This window comes from Melozone crissalis, unplaced genomic scaffold (assembly GCF_028551555.1).
Source record: "Melozone crissalis strain CALT ecotype California unplaced genomic scaffold, PUWL_Pcris_2 ptg000045l_1, whole genome shotgun sequence".
NCBI classification, from domain to species: domain Eukaryota; kingdom Metazoa; phylum Chordata; class Aves; order Passeriformes; family Passerellidae; genus Melozone; species Melozone crissalis.
The window spans coordinates 23,168,003-23,190,753 of NW_026535823.1; the positions used below are offsets into that span (position 1 = coordinate 23,168,003).

General features: G+C 45.0%; 1 protein-coding gene across 2 annotated transcripts in view; it reads right to left on the minus strand.

Annotated features, from left to right (window-relative positions):
• The window catches only part of ERI3 (ERI1 exoribonuclease family member 3), a 128,104-nt gene extending 112,576 nt beyond the window's left edge, over nt 1–15,528 (minus strand). The window contains exons 1-2 of one of the 2 annotated variants that reach the window (XM_054286029.1): nt 15,452–15,528; nt 5,695–5,969 (exon numbers count right to left, since the gene is read on the minus strand). In XM_054286029.1, coding sequence (XP_054142004.1) covers nt 5,695–5,946 — 252 coding nt within the window. In that variant the 5' untranslated portion in view covers nt 5,947–5,969; nt 15,452–15,528. The other variant, XM_054286030.1, reaches the window with a different exon arrangement.
• Between the last annotated feature and the right edge of the window lie 7,223 nt (nt 15,529–22,751).

The window sequence follows — 22,751 nt, forward strand, 5'->3', positions numbered from 1 at the left end:
TTGCTTTAAAGTAGTCATCTCATCAGCCTGTCAATAACCAGGCAAAAGCTGAGCAGGTTAGGTCAGGTTAGGACTGCAGCCATTGGCCACCTGAGTGCCTTGGTATTTTAGAATTGTTGCTATAATAATGCTGGGTTTATATCTTAAAATAAAAATTTGCTTTGATTTTTTTTTTTTTTGTACATCAGATGTCTTGCCTGGTGGTCTCATGGTTGTGCTCTCCAGGAGACTTGGGTTCAATAACTGTTCATGTTCTCTAGCTCATCAGGTTTAAAATAAATACTGCTAATTCTGTTGCCTGAAGTCATAACCCACCCTGTCAGATTGACATGGGTCACAGCAAGGTTGTCCCCACTTACTGGGAGAATGAGGGAGGTCTCCAAACGCAGCTCTGACACCAGGTACAGTGCAACCCTCTAAAGCTACAAGGCCTAAAGAAGTTTGTTCAAAAACTCAATGCAAACAGGAAAATGCATTTGAAAGGGCTCTTATATGAACTGTTTCCTGCCACTCTAGAAATTTAAAGCATTCTGATGTAAGAACAATAGCATAATAACAGCCATAACTGACAAAGAGGTGATAAATATATATATATTTACTTGCCTATAGTAAAAAGAAAAAAAATACTTTTAAGTCACTATGTTACATGTATTTTTAACAGCATTTCTCTACAAACAGCATCGTAAGAAGCTGAATGGAGAAGAAGGTTATTAAAACTACACCCAAGCCTAAGATGCATGAACATAGGTAATTACAGATTAATATTCTACTGTAATACTTATGCTGAGTTAAAGTTGCCATGGGAAACAAGCCTGAATTTCTTTATTTTTCAGCAACTCATGATCATCCTCAATAAAGGTTTTGGCAGGTGATTTCTAGTGCATTGAGCTTAACAGCCACACAAAAACAGTGCAAGAAGAAAGCTGCTACGTGGGGATGTCTAGCTAGAACAGGCAGGCACAGGCACACACTTGTCCTTTATCCACCTCGGGGTAGGATTGTGACAATGTCTGTTACCGTGTGAGACACCTGCATTCCCATCCTGGCCTTCAGCTGGGATTGCCTGGATTCAGCCTCCACAGGAAATGATGTGGAAAGCACACACAGGGTACCTTGCAGCCTGCTCCCCCGCAGATGAGCGATCCCTCCATCGCCTCTTCCTGCAGCAAGTTTGTGATTTCAAGGACACATTCCTCCCACAAAGTTCCTTCAGCTATGGCTCCCAAGGCAGCTTCCCTATCCTCTATCTAGTCACCCTACACAGAGAGCTTGGCAGGGACTGCACATCTGTTGATATGGCCTAAATTTGGTGGAAATCAGCATCCATTCCCATTACAAGGTCAGCCTATAAATCACAGCAGCTCAGGAGCAGACACACAACTCAGTTGTCCCTGCTGCAGTAACAAGATTGCAGACAGAGCAGGACAGGCAGCTGCACAGATCATCACAGCCACTCCAGCTGTACCTGCCCATGGCTGGCAGCTGGATGCGAGACTGATGTTCAAGGGAAAACACATGTAATGCTCTTTTACAGCAGCACTCAAGGAAATGCACACTGAATCTGATATAACCTTCTCCTGCATTTGTACTAAATATTATCTTACAGAAAGACTGGATCCTATTTGTTAATACGCTTTTGCCAATCACAGTATGTACTGTGATCATCCAGATTTATTTGAACACCAAAAATAAATTAGTAACTGAACATCTGCTTAGTCTGTGTCAGTGTTTATGGTTTTATGTTGAAATGGTGAGTGATGTTTTATATTTATTAGTATATCCAGTTTTATCTGACAGCAATTATAATTAAAAATTTTCCCAAAATAACCATCTAAATGCATGCTAAACAGAGTTGAAGTATCTAGGATACACTAACAAAAAAAAATCAAGATATTTTTGCATTTAAAAAGTACTGTTTAGGAGGACACAGAAAACATTGTCTGTAAACAATTTATTCTTCTGCTTCTGGTCACAACCTTCTTCAGCAATAAGAAGATCTGAACATTTCATATTTTCCCTTTACAGAGAGTTTGAAAGAGGCCAATTACTACTTCCCAAATGATTACCAATTTGACTGAATCTGAGACAATGAACACCTGAAAAAACTGACATGAAAAAACGCGACTTAATCATTACCAAAAGCTCATTTAGCAGCTCAGCTACTCCTAGATTCAGCTCCTTCTAGCAGGTCAGAGATCTGATGCTCTTCTATGTTTCCCTGCAGCAGACATACAGAGCTTGAATTTTATTTTATTTTCATTTAAGTGGCTTTAATAAATTAGAGTAGAGATTAACATCATATATAGAAGGCTAATTTCAAATTCAGCTTTGAACAGATCTGATTTCTACCGTCAGACTTTTTATATTTAAAACAAATAATTTATTTTCATCCGCTCAGCTGAAGTTGGAGGCAAGATACTTGGCTTGCTGACAGAAAGAGGCACACCTTCCTACTGCATCAATAAAGGCAGCCACAGACCTGAGTCTGTGGAGCTGCTTAACACAGCCACTGAAAGCCACCATCATAAACATTGGTGTCTACAAGGACGAAGGGACAAAAGAGCAAGACTCCCACTTATTAATGCATCTTCTCATGAAGCTAAAGCTCCATATGTATCCAGCTCTATGGGCTGACAGTGTATAAAAGCAGGTACTTATAAACTCTTACCAGACAGTAAAAGAAAAAAACACAGAGCTGAAAAATGAAATACACCACCACCATTCAGGGTCCACTGACCTCTGCAGAATGACAGCTCCCAGCTGACCCCAGTGGGCTTCAGATCACATTCCAAAGGCACAAGGTAAGCTTTAAAGAGATGCGAGAGGCCAGCCATAAACATCTCTTGCTGCCAACCCCTAATGACCTTTGGCTGGCTAAAACACTACATGACACAGACTGTGCAGTTAAAACCCCCACACCTTCTTTTCTCTCTGGGATGGTCCCATTATTCATGCATACATCCAGAAAAGCAATAAAGCTGAGCGGTTTCTATGTGTATGCAAACAAGCACTGATGGAGGGGCGTATCTTCTGAAAGCAGCCAGAAGTCAGGGCTGCATGGACGCTCCCGTTCCTTTGTGGGTACAGGGCAGGGAGCACGAAGGACCCTGGATGCCTGACACAGGAGTGAGTGTAAAGCACAGGGCAGCGGGCACAAGGCACTCAGGCAGCAGTCTCAGCCACCAGAGCCACAATGCAGATGGCTTCCCAGGGGAATACCACTGTCCTTGACCCTCCTTGATCCCCATTACAGAGGCCATAACACGAGACCTCAGAGAGAGATGGGGCAATGTGAAAGGGAATGGAAATGAAGGGGTCTTCAGGGCTCACGAATGAGCATGAAGGACTTCCCCAGGGATAAGGGCAGCAAGGCTGCCAGTTACAGAGGAGCACGAGTAAATACAGCGGGAGGGGGGAGCAGATGTGGCAGTCACACGTCTTAGTGCACATAAAAAGATAGCTCTTTCAGTAGTTTCTTGTAAGAAGCCAGAATATTTTGAAGAACAGTGAGTGAGAAATATAAAATGTGCTGTATGGTGGCAAGTGAACTCTTGCAAGATTTTTAGGCCAAACTGGCTAAACTTACAGCTATGCCTACCCGCTTGAAGTAATGTGGATCACGTTACTTTAGATCTGTTACTTTGGATCTGTGTATACAGAGCTAAGCTTAGCTCAGCTCTGTATACACAGCCTTCTCATCAAATCCCACTGCATTTGAATTTCTTTGTATCTAGACTTCTATTTTGCAGGTATTAAAATAAAAGCAAAAAATTATCAGTATCACAGTGAAAATCAGCACATGACCATTTCTAGCTCCCAGCTCTGACCTCAGACCAAACCTCCAAAACCTGTCTATCAATCCTGCAGTGAAAGATTCTGTCACTAAAACTTTGCAGAAAACATCACTGAAATGCATGGCACAGATTGCTCACCATGACATACAGCCTAGCAGTGAAGAGGACAAAAGCCATGCTGGTCAGCAAAGACATAAGAGGTAGGTAAGGGCATCAACTGAAGTCTCATTTTATACCGTTTCCAGATTTTGGCAGGCACCTTCAGCCTTTCCAGCTACATTGAGACCCATGTAGCAAAGGTAATTTCTTTATTTGTCAAACTAATTTGTTGGTGAGGATGTGAGGGACTGACAGCCCTTTCAACACATTATACGATGCAGACAGGCACTGAACACAGCAGACTGGAAAAACAACACTGAAGAACATCTCCACCTTAAAGGTGCTATCTCACCAACAAAATATATAGCAGATCTGCATTGGCCCAGACCATTACTTTCCCTGGCAAGGACTTGGGGACAAAGCTCCTTAAAACAGTAGTAATCATATTCCACTCATGCTCCTTTTTACTGCCAGCTGTAAACTAGCTCCACATGCATCATGGTTTTGCATCAAAATGTGCACAGACCAAGCCCATATCCAAAGGGACAAGGTAGATCCAATTTACAGCTTTGACAGGTCTGTGCACCCGAGGCAGAGCATGCAGGAAATAGCCTGATATCTCACTTGGGGAGCGCTTAAGAGCCTGCTAGTAGAACTGGAGGCAGAGCCACAACAGCCTCCCACAAAGAGCCAGCAAAAGAGCAGAGAATTTGCCATCCATTTTTCAAGAAACACAAAGAACAGGCAGCACCCGCCAAGGCACTACTGGGGAAGACAGGAGTCAAGTTTGATCCCAACTTGCAGCAATCCTTTGTTAGGACAAGTGCAAGGGAAACCACAGCAGCACTGGGAAATGCATACGCTGCATTGAGTCACCTCAGTAATGAGAGACCACACTGAAAACTGCTTAAGTCTTTCATATAGTTGAAACAAAGCAAAAGGAACTTGTGACCCAATGCAGGTATTACTAACATATGCAGAGCAATTACTTTGCAGAGGAGGTTGAGTCCACTTTAGACCCAGAAATTCTGTTTGCTCGCTAACAACCTAATATCAGGGGTTTTTTTTCTTTTTAGTACAGTTTTCCAGTTAAAAACCTAGGCCTATCCTGATAACAACTGAGAATATTTTTACTAATCTGCTCTACAGCACTGTGGATGAACTGTTTGCAGATAAGTTCTGTACTTCATATGGATCTCTGTACGTCTCAAGTGGCAGAGCACTAGAAGATCCCTCTGAAGCTGAACTCTTCCTGTGTCATTACACTCCAGAGTTAAAACCCAGGCAAGGTATCTGATCTTGCTGAAATTATCTAAAAAACTGGTTTTCCTCTCTACTTAGGTTTTCCTCTCTACATTATGTCGCACATATTCCCATCATTCAAAATATTCTTTTCCTAAAGCTGTTTGCTACCAACAGTAGAATTTTTCCTTGCAGAATTAAACACGGCTGCCATCTATTAATGCAAGTTTCCAGCCAAAAACTTTTAAGACCCTTTCCAGTTCAGACAAATGACAAGTATACATGACTTAAATAACACATATGAATTGTGTTTTCAATAACACATGAATTGTCACTTCCTTGATGGAAATCAGACTCCTTTATTCATTCCCACCTAACAGTCCTGGCATTGCTCCTGAGACAGCAGGTGACTGGCAAGTGCCCTGGAGAACCAGTATCAGAAAGGAGGTGGGACAAACCAGAAAAAATTAGTGAGCCAGCACTGTGGTTTTTTCCCTTTTATCTCTCAGAAGAGCAGCAGCAACTTGCAAGGCAACAATTAACATGATTAACTATTTACCTGAGGATGAATCTGCGGTTTATCACATGTAGCCTCAAAATCCAGCACTAAGAAGTAGTGATATCTCTGTGGAGGGAAGGATGACATTGCTGCCATGGAAGCTCCAAAGCCGTGGGACGCCAGTTTCCTGCTTACGATGGAGCAGAACCCTTCGAGAACACCAGCTGGGAAGAGGAGGGACACAGCTTGTCTTGACCTTGGAAGTAAGTTTGGGGGAAACTTTGCTGCTCCAGTATGGAGGAGTGCTATCATTGAACATCCAGAGGCATCTGAAACTGAAGAGAGACTCATGTTACTCATGCACACCTACATCTCACCTCTACTGGTATCTGTTCACTGTCCTCCTCTGACAGGGATTCCCTTTGTGCTCCCCAGTGGAGGTTCCAGCATCACAAACCTGAAATAACACAGTAGCCTGCTCTAGCACAACAGATGACATTTGGATTGAGCTTAAGGTGTCCAGAATCACAGGCCACTGAAAATTAACCTCTGCAAATAACTCTAAATTAAGAACTATGAGATGCACAACAATGATGGCTCCAGGCACCAGATCACACCCCACTGCTGATCCTCATCATAACAGAACATAACACAAACCAACTAAAACACAGACTATCCAATCTAAGCCCTGTTGAAATTTCTGAGGCCTTTTATCTTTTCATATACAATGCAGTTTCTGATACATGGTAAAAATTAAACACAGCAATACACATACCAACACTACAACTCATCCAAACAGCCTGACCCTGAAACACCTGCCAGTTGCACCAAAACATGGCATTTCCACTACAAATCCAGGTGGCTGGAGGCTGGAAGGCTCCTCCCCAGGAAAGTTCTCATTTCCTCTGTATTCAATATTTTTCAGATATGTGATTTTAGTGCTACACTCCACTTCTAATTTCAGGTATTTCTCCCAGAGGAGGCTATCAGTTCAACGCAGGTACTGCAGGAAGTGTAAAATGCAAGCAGGACTCTACAGGCTACAGTCTTCCTCCCAAAGAAATACCTCACTCAGCCATCACCTTCTGATACTTTCATCTAACAAACACTATTAAATAAATTGCATTATCCATATTGAAACGACCTGGATTTCCCCTCCTGCTACTTTTCCTCTGAAACTTTGCAGGAAAAAGTTGCCAGGATTGTCACTATCCAAGATGGGTTGGTCTCAGGGCTGTTAATAGATCTACAGGAATAAGAATTCAAGACTAGTTCATGGTGTTACATGGGTGGGTACAGGGACTGATAGCTAAACAAGCAAATTACACCAACTCAGTCCTCTTGAACAAGGATAGGAGTACTCCCTCTAATTGTGTATGCATATATATACACACACACCAAGCTATATAGAATATTTAAATCTATCCCCAGAGCTGGTCCCGCTGCTCGTGGAAGAACTCCATCACTTGATATGCCACCCACCTGCCCTTTTATGAGCTTGTCCCCCCACACCTGTGCTGGCTTTCTGCTCTGCCATGAAGGGATGGAAGTACCCACCATGAGACATGGAGACAAAGTGGCCACAGCAAAACAGGGACTTGCTGCTCACAAACAAAGTCACTGTTTGCACAAAAGACAGCATTTGCTCTCTCCCATCCGTTAGTCCGTCAGGTAAATAATGCATGTGCCAAAACACACACTTAATGAGGTAAATAATATGCCTTGAAAAACAGCTAAATCTGTATTTACCTGCGAGACCAGAGAAACTTGGAAGGACCAGATTAGGAGATAATTGCAGCTAAGCAGGTTGTGTGCTTTGAGTAAACATGCATTTGGTAACCTTCCCCTTCCAAGCTTTTGAGTGAAAGGCAAAAATCAAACAAGTTGAAATGTTTAAGACCAGGCCAGTGCCCACACTGCCAATTCCACGGATATATGCATTGCCCTTGCCTCAAGGCTCTCATATTTTGAAGCCATTTGCTTTATTAAAGCACTATGCCAGAGAGCAGGTACCTCAAAAACTGAAAACTCAAGTTGCAAAACCAAAAATGAAGAGCCCAACATGGCATTTATCTTGAAGGGGCTCAGTTCTACCTACTGCTTTTTCATCTACAGCTTTGGCTGTCATTCATAAATGCTTCACAGCCAAATGGAAGTTACTTATATTTTCTTCTAACATGTGCCAGATAACAGATATTTAAGGTATGCATGCTTTAAATCTTCTAACTACCATGAGTCTAAAGGCCCATCACAACAAATATAATATCTCAGAATAAAGCAGCTTGTAAGTTAGTTGCAGGAAAACCTGGTCTTTAGCCTACTGCATCAAATAAAACCCACAATTGGAGTGGGGGAGGCAGACAGGCTTCAACCCCTGTATCAAAGACAGGCAATAAAACATGCATTATCCACCCACCCACAGCAGGATCTCTTGTCTAATGTATCTAAACTGGCAAGACCAGGGTATCTGACAGGGCCCCCATGAATCTTCAGGCTGGGTTGCACTACACGCAGTGGTGCTGAGGTTTCCAAGCCACTGAGTCCACGGCAAAGGTAAACCAGCCACCTTGGCAGGATTCAGGCACATCCCCATGCAGACACAGCAGCACCATGGCAGACCCTGCCATGGCAGATCAGGGTCACAAAAGTACCATGTGACATCCGTGGAGGAATTAACAGTGCCTGTTTACACTAACAGCTTCTGCAGGGGTCCACATTTAGCAACAGGATCGGGCTCCCGTGCTAAAAGCAGCCTCCCTCCCCAGTCTCCCGTGTAGCAGAGGGAGCAGTGCTCTGAACAAAGGTGTGTGAGTGGGCTATTGCATGATTTCCTTACACAGGCAGCATACAAACAAGGGCAACCCCACTGCAAACTCTGCACCTTCAGCCAAATGAAGTTTTAACGGTATGTTTACCCAGCCACTGCTCTGGGTGCCCTGGGAAGACCTCACATCATCTTCTTTGGCAAGGTCAGAGTGCCTCAGAGCACAAGATAGCTGGTGAGCAAACACACTTTATTAGATGTCATGTAAAGCATTTATAATGGCTATGACAATGCAAAGCACTAGTAATTATCCTGTACTTTTTTCTAAGAGAAAACGATGCAAGCAATGCAGCTTCAAAAATTAAAAACCCAGCTCTAGCCATATAAATCCACATGTTCAGTGATTCCATTTCCAAACCTACATAAAACACCATATATATATTTCTTATACACACAGGATCAGATTATAATCTCAGACAGTGCAAGCTGTCACATCTGGCAGTCAACCCTACTAGGTTAATATTTCATATCACACGGCTCAAATTCCTCACACAGATACGTATGAAATGTAATGGGACCATGAACTGAGGTTGGACCTCAGGAATTATTTTGACAGATTGTACACAGACCTAGGAAAATGTGATAGCACTTTACATTTGCTACACCCAGTAAGATGGGAAATGGCTGCATGTGGTGGGTTTCAGCTGGAAGATAGTTTGTGTGCTGGGCTGTGTAACACTGTGTGTCCCATATGACAGTACTGGCTAAAATCAGCATCTACATTTTAAAAATAAATTAAGAAAAAAATGTTCTCTGGACATCAGCTGCAGGTACTAAGACAAGTTCAGGCTGAGCACAGCTCTTGCTTCTTTAGCAGTCCAAGCACATGGTACTAAAGCATGGCAGTTTGATCACCAGCAAGGAAGGAAAGCCAAGAGAAAGGCAAGTGTCATCTGTAGCCACCAGCCTTGCCAGGGCCCCACTGAGTGAGAAGCAGAGAATCTGCACTGGCGGCTGCTGCACGCCAGGCTTCCCACTGGGAAGGCTGCTTAGGGACAACCAAACAAGACAGGGAACTCCTGCCACGTGAAGAATGCTGGTGACAAGAGCCAGCAGGGCAGTGCAAATGCTGTCCCCCTGTATACAGGGCAGCCCCAAAGCCACAGAGAGAGATGTGCACCACACAAGCTCCAGAGGAGTCAAATTCATCAATGGCAGGACAAATTAGTCTACTAAGAACTTGAGCTTAATGACTCCTGGCACATAACATAAATATGAACTTTTTACAACTGCATCTAATTAAAATTACAGTTTGCCTTTGAGCCCAAAATATTCCCTTTTACTTTCCAGTTTGATAAGCTGAGTAGGGAAGGGGCAGGAAGACAACACCTAACTTCACACTGGCAGGGTGACCCAAGAAATTACATTTTATGAGAGCCTTCACTCACATGTTAAATTACTTCATTATGACAAGACAGCCCTCCACCATATTACAAAACAAACAAGTAAGAAAACCCCCCACTAACCTAAACTACAAGAGAAACTGAAATTAAAAAACAAAAGCAAGCAAGCTCTGGGAGTAAAATGCTTCAGTTTATTATTTGTGCAAAACCTGGGTAGGGGCAGCTGTGACTCCTGGCCTCCAACAGACAACTGAACTCAAGGCTAGAGCAACGAAAACCAATCAAAAATGTAAGTCAGTTTTGTCTATTTTATTGAATTGTGGAGGAAAAAAGTTAGGGTCATAGAGATGCTTTCTGTAAAACAAAATTGCACACATTTAGTGACACCTGGAACACAGTATAACAAAAAATGCAGGACTTCAATTTTGGTAGCTGTTCAAATGCATACTCAGAGGTCAAATGTGAGCCCATATTTCACTTGTGTGAAAACATAACTGAAGAACAATAGAGATAACTCAGGGTGTTTTTTAATCAACCTTAACCTAAACCCAAATATTTCATTAGATGAACTACAGTACAAAAATGACAGCACCTGGCTAGCCTGTGAGGCAGGAAACAAGAGACTATGAACAAGACCAGCTTATCCACTGTCACCACTCAAACTTGCCAAAAAAAACCAACCAACATAAAGTAAAACAAATAACAAAAGACAAAGCTTTTAGAACTGTTTAATAAAGTAACACAATTTTAGACAGGTAGATTTGCTTCTTTCTTTAATTTGTTAACCTCACAGTATCATCACTGGAACATGAGAACAGTACACTTCACGGCTGCACTCCCTTCACGTTTGGCTGGGTTTGTCTCCAGCACTGCCAGACAACCACACCTCTGTTTTGGAAAATCTGTACTGTCATGGCACGTCTATATGCTGCCCCATCATTACTCAGCTCAGATACAACTTGGCATTCATCATTTTGTTTTTACAGTACTCCACAATCACACCCAGGCTCTTCCCACTGCAGATGAGGAGGTCCCTGTTCTCAAGAACTTACAGTCTAAAATTAGAAGCAATACAAGTGAGGGGAACAACAGAAAAGAATGAGGGGTACAGGAGGAGAGCTGGGCAACTGCTCATCTGGGAGAAACATGCATCTTGGTAGGTCAACTGAAAAAAATAATTCACCCTATACAAGCACTGGTTTCCCTCTGTATGGCCATTATGGAAGAGATAAGTGAACATGGAAAAGGCTGACTAAAGGATGGAGGGCACTCTTGGGTTAAGGAAGGTCTCTCCCATTTCTTGAGCTCATTCTTGCCGCTGGGTTCCTTGGCTGATTTGTCAAAGGCACGAGCACACATGTCACAGCACCAGAATCTCTTCCATTGTGACATCACAGACGCGATGGCTTGTGAGATCACAATGTGCAAGGCCGAAGGCGCTGATTACTTAGGGAAGCGCTTGCTGCAGCTATGGCACCCTACAAAGCTGGGAAACAAACACATCTCAGTTCACTTGACAACACAGCGAAACCCACATGAGACTCCACACCAGCAGGACACGAATTTGTCTGAACAGACCACCCAGAAGCCGTCCCAAAGATGCACAGTACAATTCCACTCCAATTTTATTAGGCCACCTCTGCTAGGCAACCCACTTTCGTCAGCTCCTTGACTGGTCTCCTAAGACAGGCTTTGCTGTGTATTTTTAAACCTTCTCCAAGAGTAACTGCAGATGAGCAAACGGGTCTAAGCTGGAGTCTGAAGAAGTTCCACACAGCAAAGGACTGGTCACTTAGAAGAAACGTAGAGAAAGGAAAGAACAAAAATTAAAACAAAGAAGCAATAACAGGGACACATACAGCAAAAGCCAAAGAGGAAGAACAGATTTGCTATTAAGGAAAAGAACAGTTGCACGGGATCAGACCAAAAATCCTTTGCCTGGGAGCCATAAGAAAATGCACCAGTGTGAAACTACACAAAATGAGGTTAACCAAGCCAACAGCTCTGGGAGGCCAAAAGGAGGCAGGCCTGTCCTTCCCTCTCAGCCTTGCTCTCCTGTTGATTACATTACACCAGTTCCTGAGCTTGTCTGGCCCTTCTGCGAGCTGACTCAACCACAGGAACCTATAAAAGGACTCACACAGCCAGAATAAAACACAATTAAAACAAGATAGTTTCTGGCTGGTTTAGTGAGACGAATTAGCTCAGGGCCAGGCTGGATGAATAGCAAAGCTCAAAGAAGAGGAAGAGCCCACACTGGCAGAAGCAGGAATGAGATGAGCCACTGGGGCTGTTGGTCAGCTCAGCTGCTCACCAACCCATGTACTCAGACCAGGACAGAGACACCTGGGATGACATGGCACTTTGCAGAGAATGGAGAAGTTATCTTAGCTCTAGCAGCACAGACACATTAAACTTGAATTCACAAAGTTTATCCACCAGACCATCTGGTCTCAGCCTCATGGCCCTAAAGTTTCCATTTCCTTAGTTGAGCCCAAAGGCTTGAACATCTTTCAGAAAAGTTTCTGGCCTTGAATTGCAGCATGAAGACTGGAGCTTCCCCTCTACCTTCAAACAGCTCGTTCCAATGGTCAATCCATTCGCTGTCAAAAAATAACATGTCTTAGTTTTCATTCAAACTTTCCCAGCCCTGGTCTTTGAGATAGGTTCTGAAATTTATGGCACTTCAGTGCTCTCAATCCTCAGCACAGCTCCCAGTGCCAGGAGCTAGAGATTTGTAGCTACTACCCATCTAGTCAGGAAAAGCTACTATTGCACATTGGCCTAATTTAGTGGAAAGGAGACACAGTAGGCCACCCTTTGTTTAATGGTATCTGGCACACATAATTACTTCATTTTCATACACATGAATGCCACAGTTCCTCAAACCACTTATACAGCTGCACATCTTCGTTATCTGAAAAATGAAAGTTAACACCTGAGAGTCCCAAATGAATCTCAGCCTGGATTCAGGGAAACAAGATTGGCATTGCTCAATTCACTGGTAACTTCTGATCTTCACAAATGAGCTCCAGAAGTGTTAAAAGCAAGCCAAAGCTGTGTCTTGGTACACTGGCAAAGGCTCCAAGCAGGGTAGCAGCTACAGTGGGACACGGTTTCCACACAACCCAGTCTCAGCCCAGAAAATCTGCCAGGGAAGATGTTCACCCTAATATTCAGCCACAGAAAAAATAGATTGTAACAAATACAGTTAAAATTAAAAAAAAAAAAATTGGTTGGAAGAGAAGTAGCTTTACCTATACAGCACATCTAGGGAGAATATAACTTTTCAGCTGGCCTGAGATGAGCTGAGATCACTTCTCTTAGGGAAGGGAAATGGCCCAAATGGTCCCTAGCACAGCCAGCACCTCTGCTCTAGGTTATGTCTTGACAGCCTCAACTTGTCCAATTCTTCCCTTATTCCCCCGCTTGCCACGGCACCACACTGGTATGTTAGCTCATCACTACTACAGTGAAACACCAGGAGTCTCAGCAGGACCATTTCTACCAAAAACACCTTTTTCAGATCCAAGAGAGACCTGTGACAAAAGCACAGCTGCTTACAGCCTTCCATGCTCCCCTGTAAGCCCAGGCCCCATGGGCAGTCCTGCAGCATTTACCTGGATGTCACCACACCTGCACTCCACAGCCTTGGGGCCCTCCACTGCAGGTGGCCACAGCACTGACACAGAGACAGGGTAAAATGCAAATACTCCACACATTTAAGCATCTTCCAGAACTCTATTTCCAAAATTTAAGAGGGTTAAGAAATAAATAAAAGCAATGCCTACCAAAGTTAACAGAATCAAAACAAGATAAGCACCAAACCAGCTGTAATCAGGCCCTCTGAAGAAAACAAACTGAAGTATGTCCCAAGTGCAGAACAGCAACTTTAGGTCCTATCAGTGTTTATTCAATCCAAGGTCTTCTTTATTTAGCATCAGGCACATGGGCATTTTTAAAAAGGCTTTAATCACTTTCTTCTTTTGGATTTTGGTACCACTCAAATCTGTCTAGACACACTAACTTTACAAAAAAACCCAAACCAAATGCACTATTCATGTAGAGCAACCCAAAGTTTGAGATGAACAAGAATGCATAAAAGGGCCACAGGGCGACTCTTTGAAACAAAACAAACATTTGGTCCACACTGTAAATTAATGTGAAAAATCAGTGGCAAAGGGCAGAATCCAGTGCTCCAAAAAGGAAACAAAAATATCTGAAGTAAAAAACACCATCTGAAATCAAATTTCCCAAGCCTATGCAGTGGGGACTAATCAACTAGACTTTGAACATACTACTGAATTTCAGAATTATTCATTCTTTAATAAAAGTTCAGATGCCAACTTTAATATCAAGCGATATGAGATGCTACAGTGTGGCAAAAAGACACTACAGGACAAAATCTACTCAAGTCACCATCTAAAAGAAACCAGGTAAAATCCTCAAACAGCTGTTAACAGCATCGGATGGGACAGGTGTTTTGGAGATGTACCTTCCTGGAGCCCTGCATACCTCATCCTTCCGAGACACAGTGCAAGCATTAACATATTTGAAAACTTGCTTGGTCCCCTTGCATCACGGCTGAAAGAATATCAAGAGTTCAGACTACACAGCAGCTGTCAATCTACCATCTCTGGAACCAAAAGCTCAATAAAGAAACTAGGTAAGTAAAGAATTAGCAAAACAAATGTCACACTTATTAGCAAACAGGCCAGCAATGACCACGTAAATCCACCAGACACAGGACTTGTAAAAGACAGAACATCAGCAGTAAATGACAACACCTCTTTATACATCTCAGTTTGGAAGAAACACCTGTAACAGCATAGCAGCAAGAAATGAAAAGGAGAAGAAATTCCTACTGCCACTCAGGAAACAAGTAAATAGACTGTACTCCTAAGCTTTCTCAAGTTTACTTCACTCTCCAGATCTGAGACAAGTGATCAGTTCGATCCCATATGGTAAAAAATATAGGGAAAAAAAACCAAAACAAGCCTCCTACTCCCTGATTACCTCCACCTATGAACCTCCACATCCCAAAACATAAAAAAATCCTTCCTCCTGCTGCTGCTGCTGCCTGCAGCTCAGCCCGTGCCCAGCCCCCGGGCACACGGGCTGTTTTCCCTTCCTCAAGCCCGGAAAGCGACTGACGCCGCTGCAGCTGGGATCTGGGGGACTGCTGCCACAGCCACCCTCCAGACCTCCCCTCCGGGCCGCGCCGGGGCGCGGAGGGCCCGGCAACCCGGGCGTCGAGCGGACGAGGCGCCCCCACCCCGCGCCCTCCCCTCGGGCCGGGGCCGCAGTCGGTCCTCACCGGCACCAGCACCGGCACCCCCGCCCTGCCCGGCCCCGCCCGGCCCGGCCCGGCCCGGCCCGGCCCGCAGCCCCACGCCCCCGGTTCGAGCCCCGCCGCCGCGGGGGGCCGGGCCGCGCCCCCGCTCCGAGCCGGGCCTTTCCCCCCCGCCCCGGGCCACGACGGCCCCACGTCTCCGCCAGGCCTGAGGGGCCCCCCGCGCCGGCCGGGCCCCGCAGGGCTGGGCCGAGCCGCCGCCCGCCTCCCGCACCACCCCCGCGGCGGAGCCGCCCCGGCCCGGCCGGGCCCCGCGCCCCGCACTCCGCACCACGAGTGCCCGGCACCGCCACTCACCGCCCGCACTCTGACCCCCGACCCCGCGCTGAGCGGCAGCGCCGCCGCCCAACCGCAGCGCCGCCCGCCGCCGCTGGGGGCGGGGCTTCCGACCCGCCGCGCCCCCTCGCGCAGGCGCGTGTCTCGCGCCGCCCCGCGGGGCACGCTGGGGGCTGTAGTTCTCCGCGGCCGGCCCCGCCGCGTGGCTGCGCCTCGACGCCGCGCCGGGTGTGGGGGTGCCGGTTCCCATCCCCGGTGCCCGGCGGGATCTCATCCTCTCCCCGCCGGCCCGACTCCTCGATTGCCTCGGGGCCAGCACTTACCCGCCTTGTGTCCTCAAGGGCCATCCCAGCCCGTCGCCAGGACACCTCCCCCAAGTCCCAAGTCCTGATGCCTCCGTGCCTCTGTGCTCCCTCATCTCTTTCAGCCGAAACCTGTCCGAGCCGTGCCTGCTCTTTGCTTGACACCCCGAGCTGTGGCACCTCCTCCCCGATCTCTCTGGCTGTCACCCTCTGCCAGGGTTCTGAGCCCTGTCCCTGCCTGCTGCTGCAAGGAATCCTGACCGGGCTGGCCATGGATTGTCCCTCCGGAGACATCCGAGACTCACCTGGAGGTGTTCCTCTGTCACCTGCCCTGGTGACCCTGCCTTGGCGAGGGGATTGGACTGGGTGGTCTCCAGAGATCCCTTCCAACTCCAACATTCTGTGATTCTCTGAACTTACCTGCAACCATACCCAATCTTTAGCCTATTGGTCTATCCATAACTCTTGGAATCTCACTGCAATGACAAGTGTTCTAGCTGGGGCCATTCCCTGCTATTCATTGCTTCCTTCCCCGCTTCTCACATTCACCCACACCTCCACACTGCAAGCCAGCAGCTCCTTTGCACACCCCTGACACTCCTCATATGCATGATGAACAAACTCAGAGCACTGACTCATGCAAACAAGACTGTGAGGGATTCTAGAGGCTGCCTCACCCATCATTTGCCTGCAGGCAGGAGCAATCCTACCTCTCATGGTCTCCTCTTAAAATAATTCCTTAAGCCTTTCTCTGGCTCCATGTCTTAAAATACTGGACAAAGATAAGTACCAGAGTGCAGAGATCACTGACTGATGCTCCACATGAGGTGGGCTGGCTGCCTGACTCAATCTGCCTGGTTCTCCTGCCTTTCACTGAATTGCTGGCTCTTCAGGCTGGATTTATCCTTTCCTCTGTTTGTGTGCAGCCTTGAACTTGAGAGGCCTGAACCATGAAAGTATCATGTCAGAACTATAAAAATACCAACAGCAAACCATTTAATAATAGTAAGAGTTCCTTTAAGTCCTCTTAGATTTGGCATCTCTCAGCTTCCCACCCACATAAGCAAGGATAATGTGAAATTTTACTTCTAAGCTTAGCTATATTGCTGTGATTTGTCAAGTCATTGGTGACTGATGTATGGATTGTCAGGAGCCCAGGAGAGTGAATTGAAGGCCTTTGCACTGTGATTCCTTGAGCAATCTGTCCCTGGCCCTCCCTTAGCAGGGATGGAAACTGGCTGAAATTACACTGCAGTCCCAAAGCTTGAAATTTAGGCCTCACAGCCTGCATGTGTTTCTAAGAGGATGAAAGAGAAGAGGCCTTTCCTCTGCTGACCTCTGCATCTTGCAGTAAAATGTAATTCCTTGGTCTAGACAAACGATGAAGGGCTCATAGAGGTGTGCATGCCCTTTTCTCATTGGCCAAGCCTCGTTTCCCAGCAGGCGGATTTCCTCCTGCCCTGTTCACTGGGGAAAACCCCTTTTCCCAGATGAGTTATCTGCAGTAACCAGGGCCACACCTTGGCTTCTGCCAGCCTCTGTGACCCAGAGACTGCAGGACAGCAATGAGATTCCTTCAGCAACTGCACTTTCAGAGGGCCTTTTTTCTGGCACAACTATCAGCACCCAAACCAGCTCAAAGAGAGCCATGTTTTACAAAATATTGTCACTGTTTCTGTATTGTTCATGTCTGAGCCTGTCTTATGCCTCAAATGAACACTGCAGGCCACTGAAAATGTCACCTACAGATTAATCTGGCTCACTCCAGGCTTCTGGAAAAATAAATGAGGGTGATCAATAGCTATCCTGTGGTGTGCCCTTCGATGCACGTGGCCCCTGTAGCATCCTGGCTGGGAACAGCTCCCCTGCCCAAGGGACTGTGCCACTAAAGCACATGGTCAATTGCCATGGGGCCCGAGGCAAGGAGTGCTGACAAACTGGGTCATGCAGGTGGGGAACAGTGGTCAGAAGGGCTGACAGTTGCTCATTAGGGCCACCTTATTTATTCCAGGTAGCACAACCCATGTCAGTCCCGTGACCCCGTTGCCTCAGGACCGGCTCTATCCGAGAGCAAGCGAGCGTGATTCAGGAGTCACTCTGGTGTCTTAATTGCTTGCCCTACTTTACAGATTTTGAGATGGCTAGAAGAAGCACATAGGAAATAGGGTCCATGCTGGGGCAGTGTCTGCTCTGTCCTAATTTACATGAAAGACTGTCTTCAAACCTTGGGTGAAAATCAACTCAGATTCCAGCTGTGACCTTCTCTCCTATGGCTGGATCCCTCTGCTGCTGCCAGCAACCTGGTCTACAGTTACCTGAAGTTTTATTTGTTTTAAAACCCCAACAGTTTCCAAGCAAAGCATCATTTCATGCAGCACAAATGTTAAGCCACCACTGGGCTGATGGATGGACAGAGCTTGATTAGAAAGCAGCAAACCAGTGGGGCAGGGTAAGGCAGAAAATACAGAATAAACTCCCCTGGCCCCAAGTGGCAGCTGCAAGGGATCCTCTGTGTGAAGACAGGGCTGAGCTTATCCTAACCCAAGATCAACTGTCAGGTCTCTGCCTGCTGCTGGGTCAGCACAGAGAAGGAGGGACATTCCCTCCTTCTCCCAGTGCCTCCCTCCCAAGGGCCCATGGAGCACAGCTCCTTTTAAAGCAATGGGATTTTACATTATTGTGGCACAAAGAAACATCAGATCATTTTAAAGGCAACTCTGTTAATACTGTTCAGCTGCTTATGCTGAGTGAAACTTTTAAATGCCTTATAATACACATGACAAGTAGTTTTGTATCACTGTTTTCTACTTAACAAGTTAATAACGTGCCAACCCAAATCCTTCAGTTACTAACGCCACCGGTGGGACTCATTAACCAACGTGAGTACATATTTAAGGGAATACTAATATTCACAATGTACATTTTTATATTCATGTTGTCATTCTTGAAACCACAGCTCAGTTCACGTATTCTGTTGAAACATTTGTTTGCAGAGGATTTCTCTCTCCCTTTCCCTCCAAACACAGAGACTATCACTGGGGTATCATTCTGGTGAATGATATTAATGACAGCCTGTCATCATGGAAAGCTATTTCGAGCTGTCAATTAAAGGATGTTTTGAAAGAAAGCAGCTCATTCAAACCCCGTGGGAGCAAGTGTGTCTCATTGTCTGACAGTGACCCCCTTGATGAATTTGGGAGCAACAGCAGCTCTGTGGGGCTCGGAGCTTTGCAGATGCAGCACAGGGCTCTTGGATGACAATGACAGGAGATTTTAAAGGTGCTGATGTCCTTAGCAAAGAAAAGGCAAAAGAGTATTTCAGATGATAAAAGCAATCCACAGGTAGGAGTATTGGTCAGGAAAGAAGTCCCAGGGATAGTGAGCCATTCTCCTCCATCTTGTAATATAATTTCCTCTCCAATATCGCAATTTATCAACCTCCATCTTCAAATATGTCTTTTTACTTGCCTATGCTCACCCAAGTAGAAGGCTTCTTCAGCTTTTTTTCTACCTGATAGATGGAAAAACCTCTAATTCCCAGATAAAATGTAATTATAGCAAGTTTACTCCAATTTATTCTGGAAAAATGATCCTTTGATTTAGCTTGGTTGGTTTCTTTCCCTCTCCTGGTGTATTCATAGGCAGCTCTCAGATCCCAGCCATTTTTGCCATATTTGCTTTGGTGGCCTAAACAAGCCACTTTTTTCTCGTGTCTCCTTAGCATCTTATCTTTTCATTTCCCACTCCATCTTAGTAGGCCTCCTCTGCACCTGCTTCAGTTTCAATTAAATTTTCTTGAGCATGAGTGCCCAGGCTGGTATGTGGTATTCCTGAGCTGGGCTCCAAGGCCTCGTACAATATATGTCACTTGACCCTATAAATATCACTCAAATAAACATGCTTGATTTCTACATTTCCCCCCTCAACAGGGTGGTCCAGTCTCAGGGTTTTCTCGTTCCTTTTATTTTCCTAAGCACTCCTTGCGCAGTAATAAAAATGTACAGACTCAGTGGGGATCTGTTTTAACTTCAAATGTGCTGATTCAGTTCAAAAACCATTAATTCAGCCAGAATCAGGGCCATGGGGTGGAAATCCTTTTCCAGTTAAAACAGAGGTGAGAGGGACAGCCTTTGGCAGGCTAGGAAATAAAGTGCATTAGAAAAATGTTGCAGGACATCAGAAAGTGGCTATTGACTGGGCTATGTTAACAGAGGACAAGGGAGTCTTGGACATTTCACATCAGGATGGGATGTTTCCATAGGAGATCTGCTTGGATTTCAGCAACTTCTGGGGTTTGGTGCATGTGAGCATTTTATTTCTCTAGTCTGTGCCTTGCTGGAATGGTCAGAATCATCCCTGCTGGACCTTCTATTGACTGAGCACACAAAGCTGGTCAGACAGGCTGGTCCTGTCTCCAAAAAATCCCACTTTAACCACAAGTGCAAGAGGATGCAGAGAAATGCAAAGCAGACAAACAACTGTGTTGCTCAGGCTGTAGATCAGTGCCCTTGCCCTTTGTGTGGCTCCCAGTGAAAGCAGCTTTTGCCTTTCATTCCCACTTTGTAAGTGGGATGAGCAGAAAAACTGAGTGTGTCAGGAAGGCATCAGCACCAAAACACAAAATAAAACGACCCATCACGAGCAAAGGATTTCCCCAAGACACTTGACCAAAGGAAAACGGGCTGAGCATCAGGAGAAATGTCCTGAGGCTATGATGCTTTAAACTGTGGGATCAGCTTCCGAGAGGAGCGGTGGGAGCCGTGAAACCAGCCACTCACAGCACTGTAAAACGTCCCATTGGTGCCAGCGTGATCTCAGCTCAAGGGAGCTGCACTGAATCATCCACCATGCCTTTCCCGGCTCCTGCTCCTAAAAATCAGACCCAAGAAGCACAAAGAGAGAAGGGCAAACAGTGATGTCAATTTGCTAAAGAAACACAAGCTTTTCTACATTATTGTACGTCGTAAAACCCTTGTGCTCGCACTGTATACTTAATCTTGATATTTCAATGCCATCCACAAAGAAATTCAGGCTTAACCCTGGTAAAAAATATTGTGCAATTGGGTGCAGTTTATTCTTTATATTTTAATAGCTATAGCAAAGCTCCACTGCTAACTAGTAAAAAAAGAAAAAAGGAAAAAAAAAGTTAAATGTGTTTTACAGCTATGTTGTCATGGGAAAGCTGTATTTCAAAGTGAGGGCATCAACAGCAGTGAAATGGGAAATTTTTAAGCATTTTAAACATTTTTAATGCGACATTAAAAAAAAACCAAAACTCTTCATTAAAATGTCTTTGCCAGTATTTTAGCTAATAGGGCTGCAGTGTATAAAGGAAGGGTTGACGCCTGCACAGGCCACCCAATACTGAGCTGCTCCTCAAGTGTCTTGAACTCTAAGTGTAAATGGAAAAAACATCTAAAATTAAGCATTTCTCCTGGAGGAACACATTGCTGATAAAGCAAATCTTCCCATAGGACAAGCACACCTGCTGGAAGGTAGAGAGTCGTTTTTATGTGTGGGATTTTAACTTGAGATAAAATACTTTTCAAGGGCAGTCATATGGAAGACAGCTGGCCAAAAATAATAACAGAGGAATTTGTGTCCCTTGGGAAATTCTGAGGTTTCAAAAAAATATGATTTTTGACCTAAGTTGGGACAAACAGTTTAGTGCTCGGATTTTTTTTGTTGTTGTTTAATGACATATTCCCAAATAAAAAAGTGTATTTCTTTTCACTTTACCACTTTGACATTTCTTTTGTTTTATTTTTACATCATTCTAGAAGCCCAAACCATCCATTACACCACACTGTTTCCTTTCCTCATACTGTAGATTACATTGACAGGCATAATCCCCACCCTTTTTTAAGATTCCTATTAAACCAGCTAAATGTCTTTGTGAAACTCAATATCAGGATCCCTGCCATAAGCTGGGGCAACAATGGGTTTTAACAATTATTTTTCAAATGTGCCTTTAAAAGGTGGACATAAGAGGCTAGAGCAGGGGGAGGAGTGCCTGGCACAGTCTGAACAGCCCCAGGGAACATGATTGTTCCTGAAAAACCTGAACTACCCCTTGGTCTGATGGCTGGCAGGCAAAGGGCCTGGCACAGGCCTGTCATCACTTGTGGTTTGTTTGTTTGCTGTGGGCAGAAAAGCAAAACTTCACAAAGGAAAAATATTTTACCCAGAGAGCACCTGGTTTCCCCCCAGCTCAGGAGATTCCATGTTTTAGGCCAAATGCTTGGACCAAATTGGGTATAAATGTAGAACAGGAATAAAACAATACTGTCAGAAGAAGATGGGAGGAGGGAAAAAGAGAACACCCCACATATTAATATTTTACATAATTTCTCAGCAAAAGCTTGGATAATGTTGATACACTTTAATAAATATTCCCAGTTATTCCAATCAGTGTGTTCTGGTAGAAAAAGACAAATTTTCTACCAGAAACCACTGATTGGAGTAACTGAGATCTAGAAAAAAAAATTACTTACTCTACCATTAAATCTCTTAGGTTCATTATTTATTTGGACTCTGTTGTGATGCTTTGTGCTATGGAAAACTTCCTGGATTCAACATTCCTCTAAACTGCCCCATTGAAACGAAATCATTACTTGGACAGCTCTAGCCCCTGCTGCTCCAAGTGTCCAGAGCTGTGCCTTTGAAGTAGTTCCTAAACTCCTGACCAAAGCAGCTCCTTTCACCAAACTTTATCTCCAGGAACACACACACCTCCAATGGACAGAATGGACAGCTGAATTCACCAGGGAGGGGAGTGAGGGTTGCTGCCTGCTCTGGGAGTCAGACCCTTGCTCTCACATATTTCTGCCTACACTGCTTTCATTTCCCCACTATCTCCCCCTCTGTTTATTCTAATTTTTGCCTCTTTGTCTTTCATCTCCAGTGTTTGCAGACCCTCTTTCCTTTTCCAACCTCTCTCTTCCTCCCATCACTTCCCCTAGCTCGCTCCTTCCTTCCTTTCTTTCTTCTTTCTTCCTTCTCAGCACTCTCCTGGAATT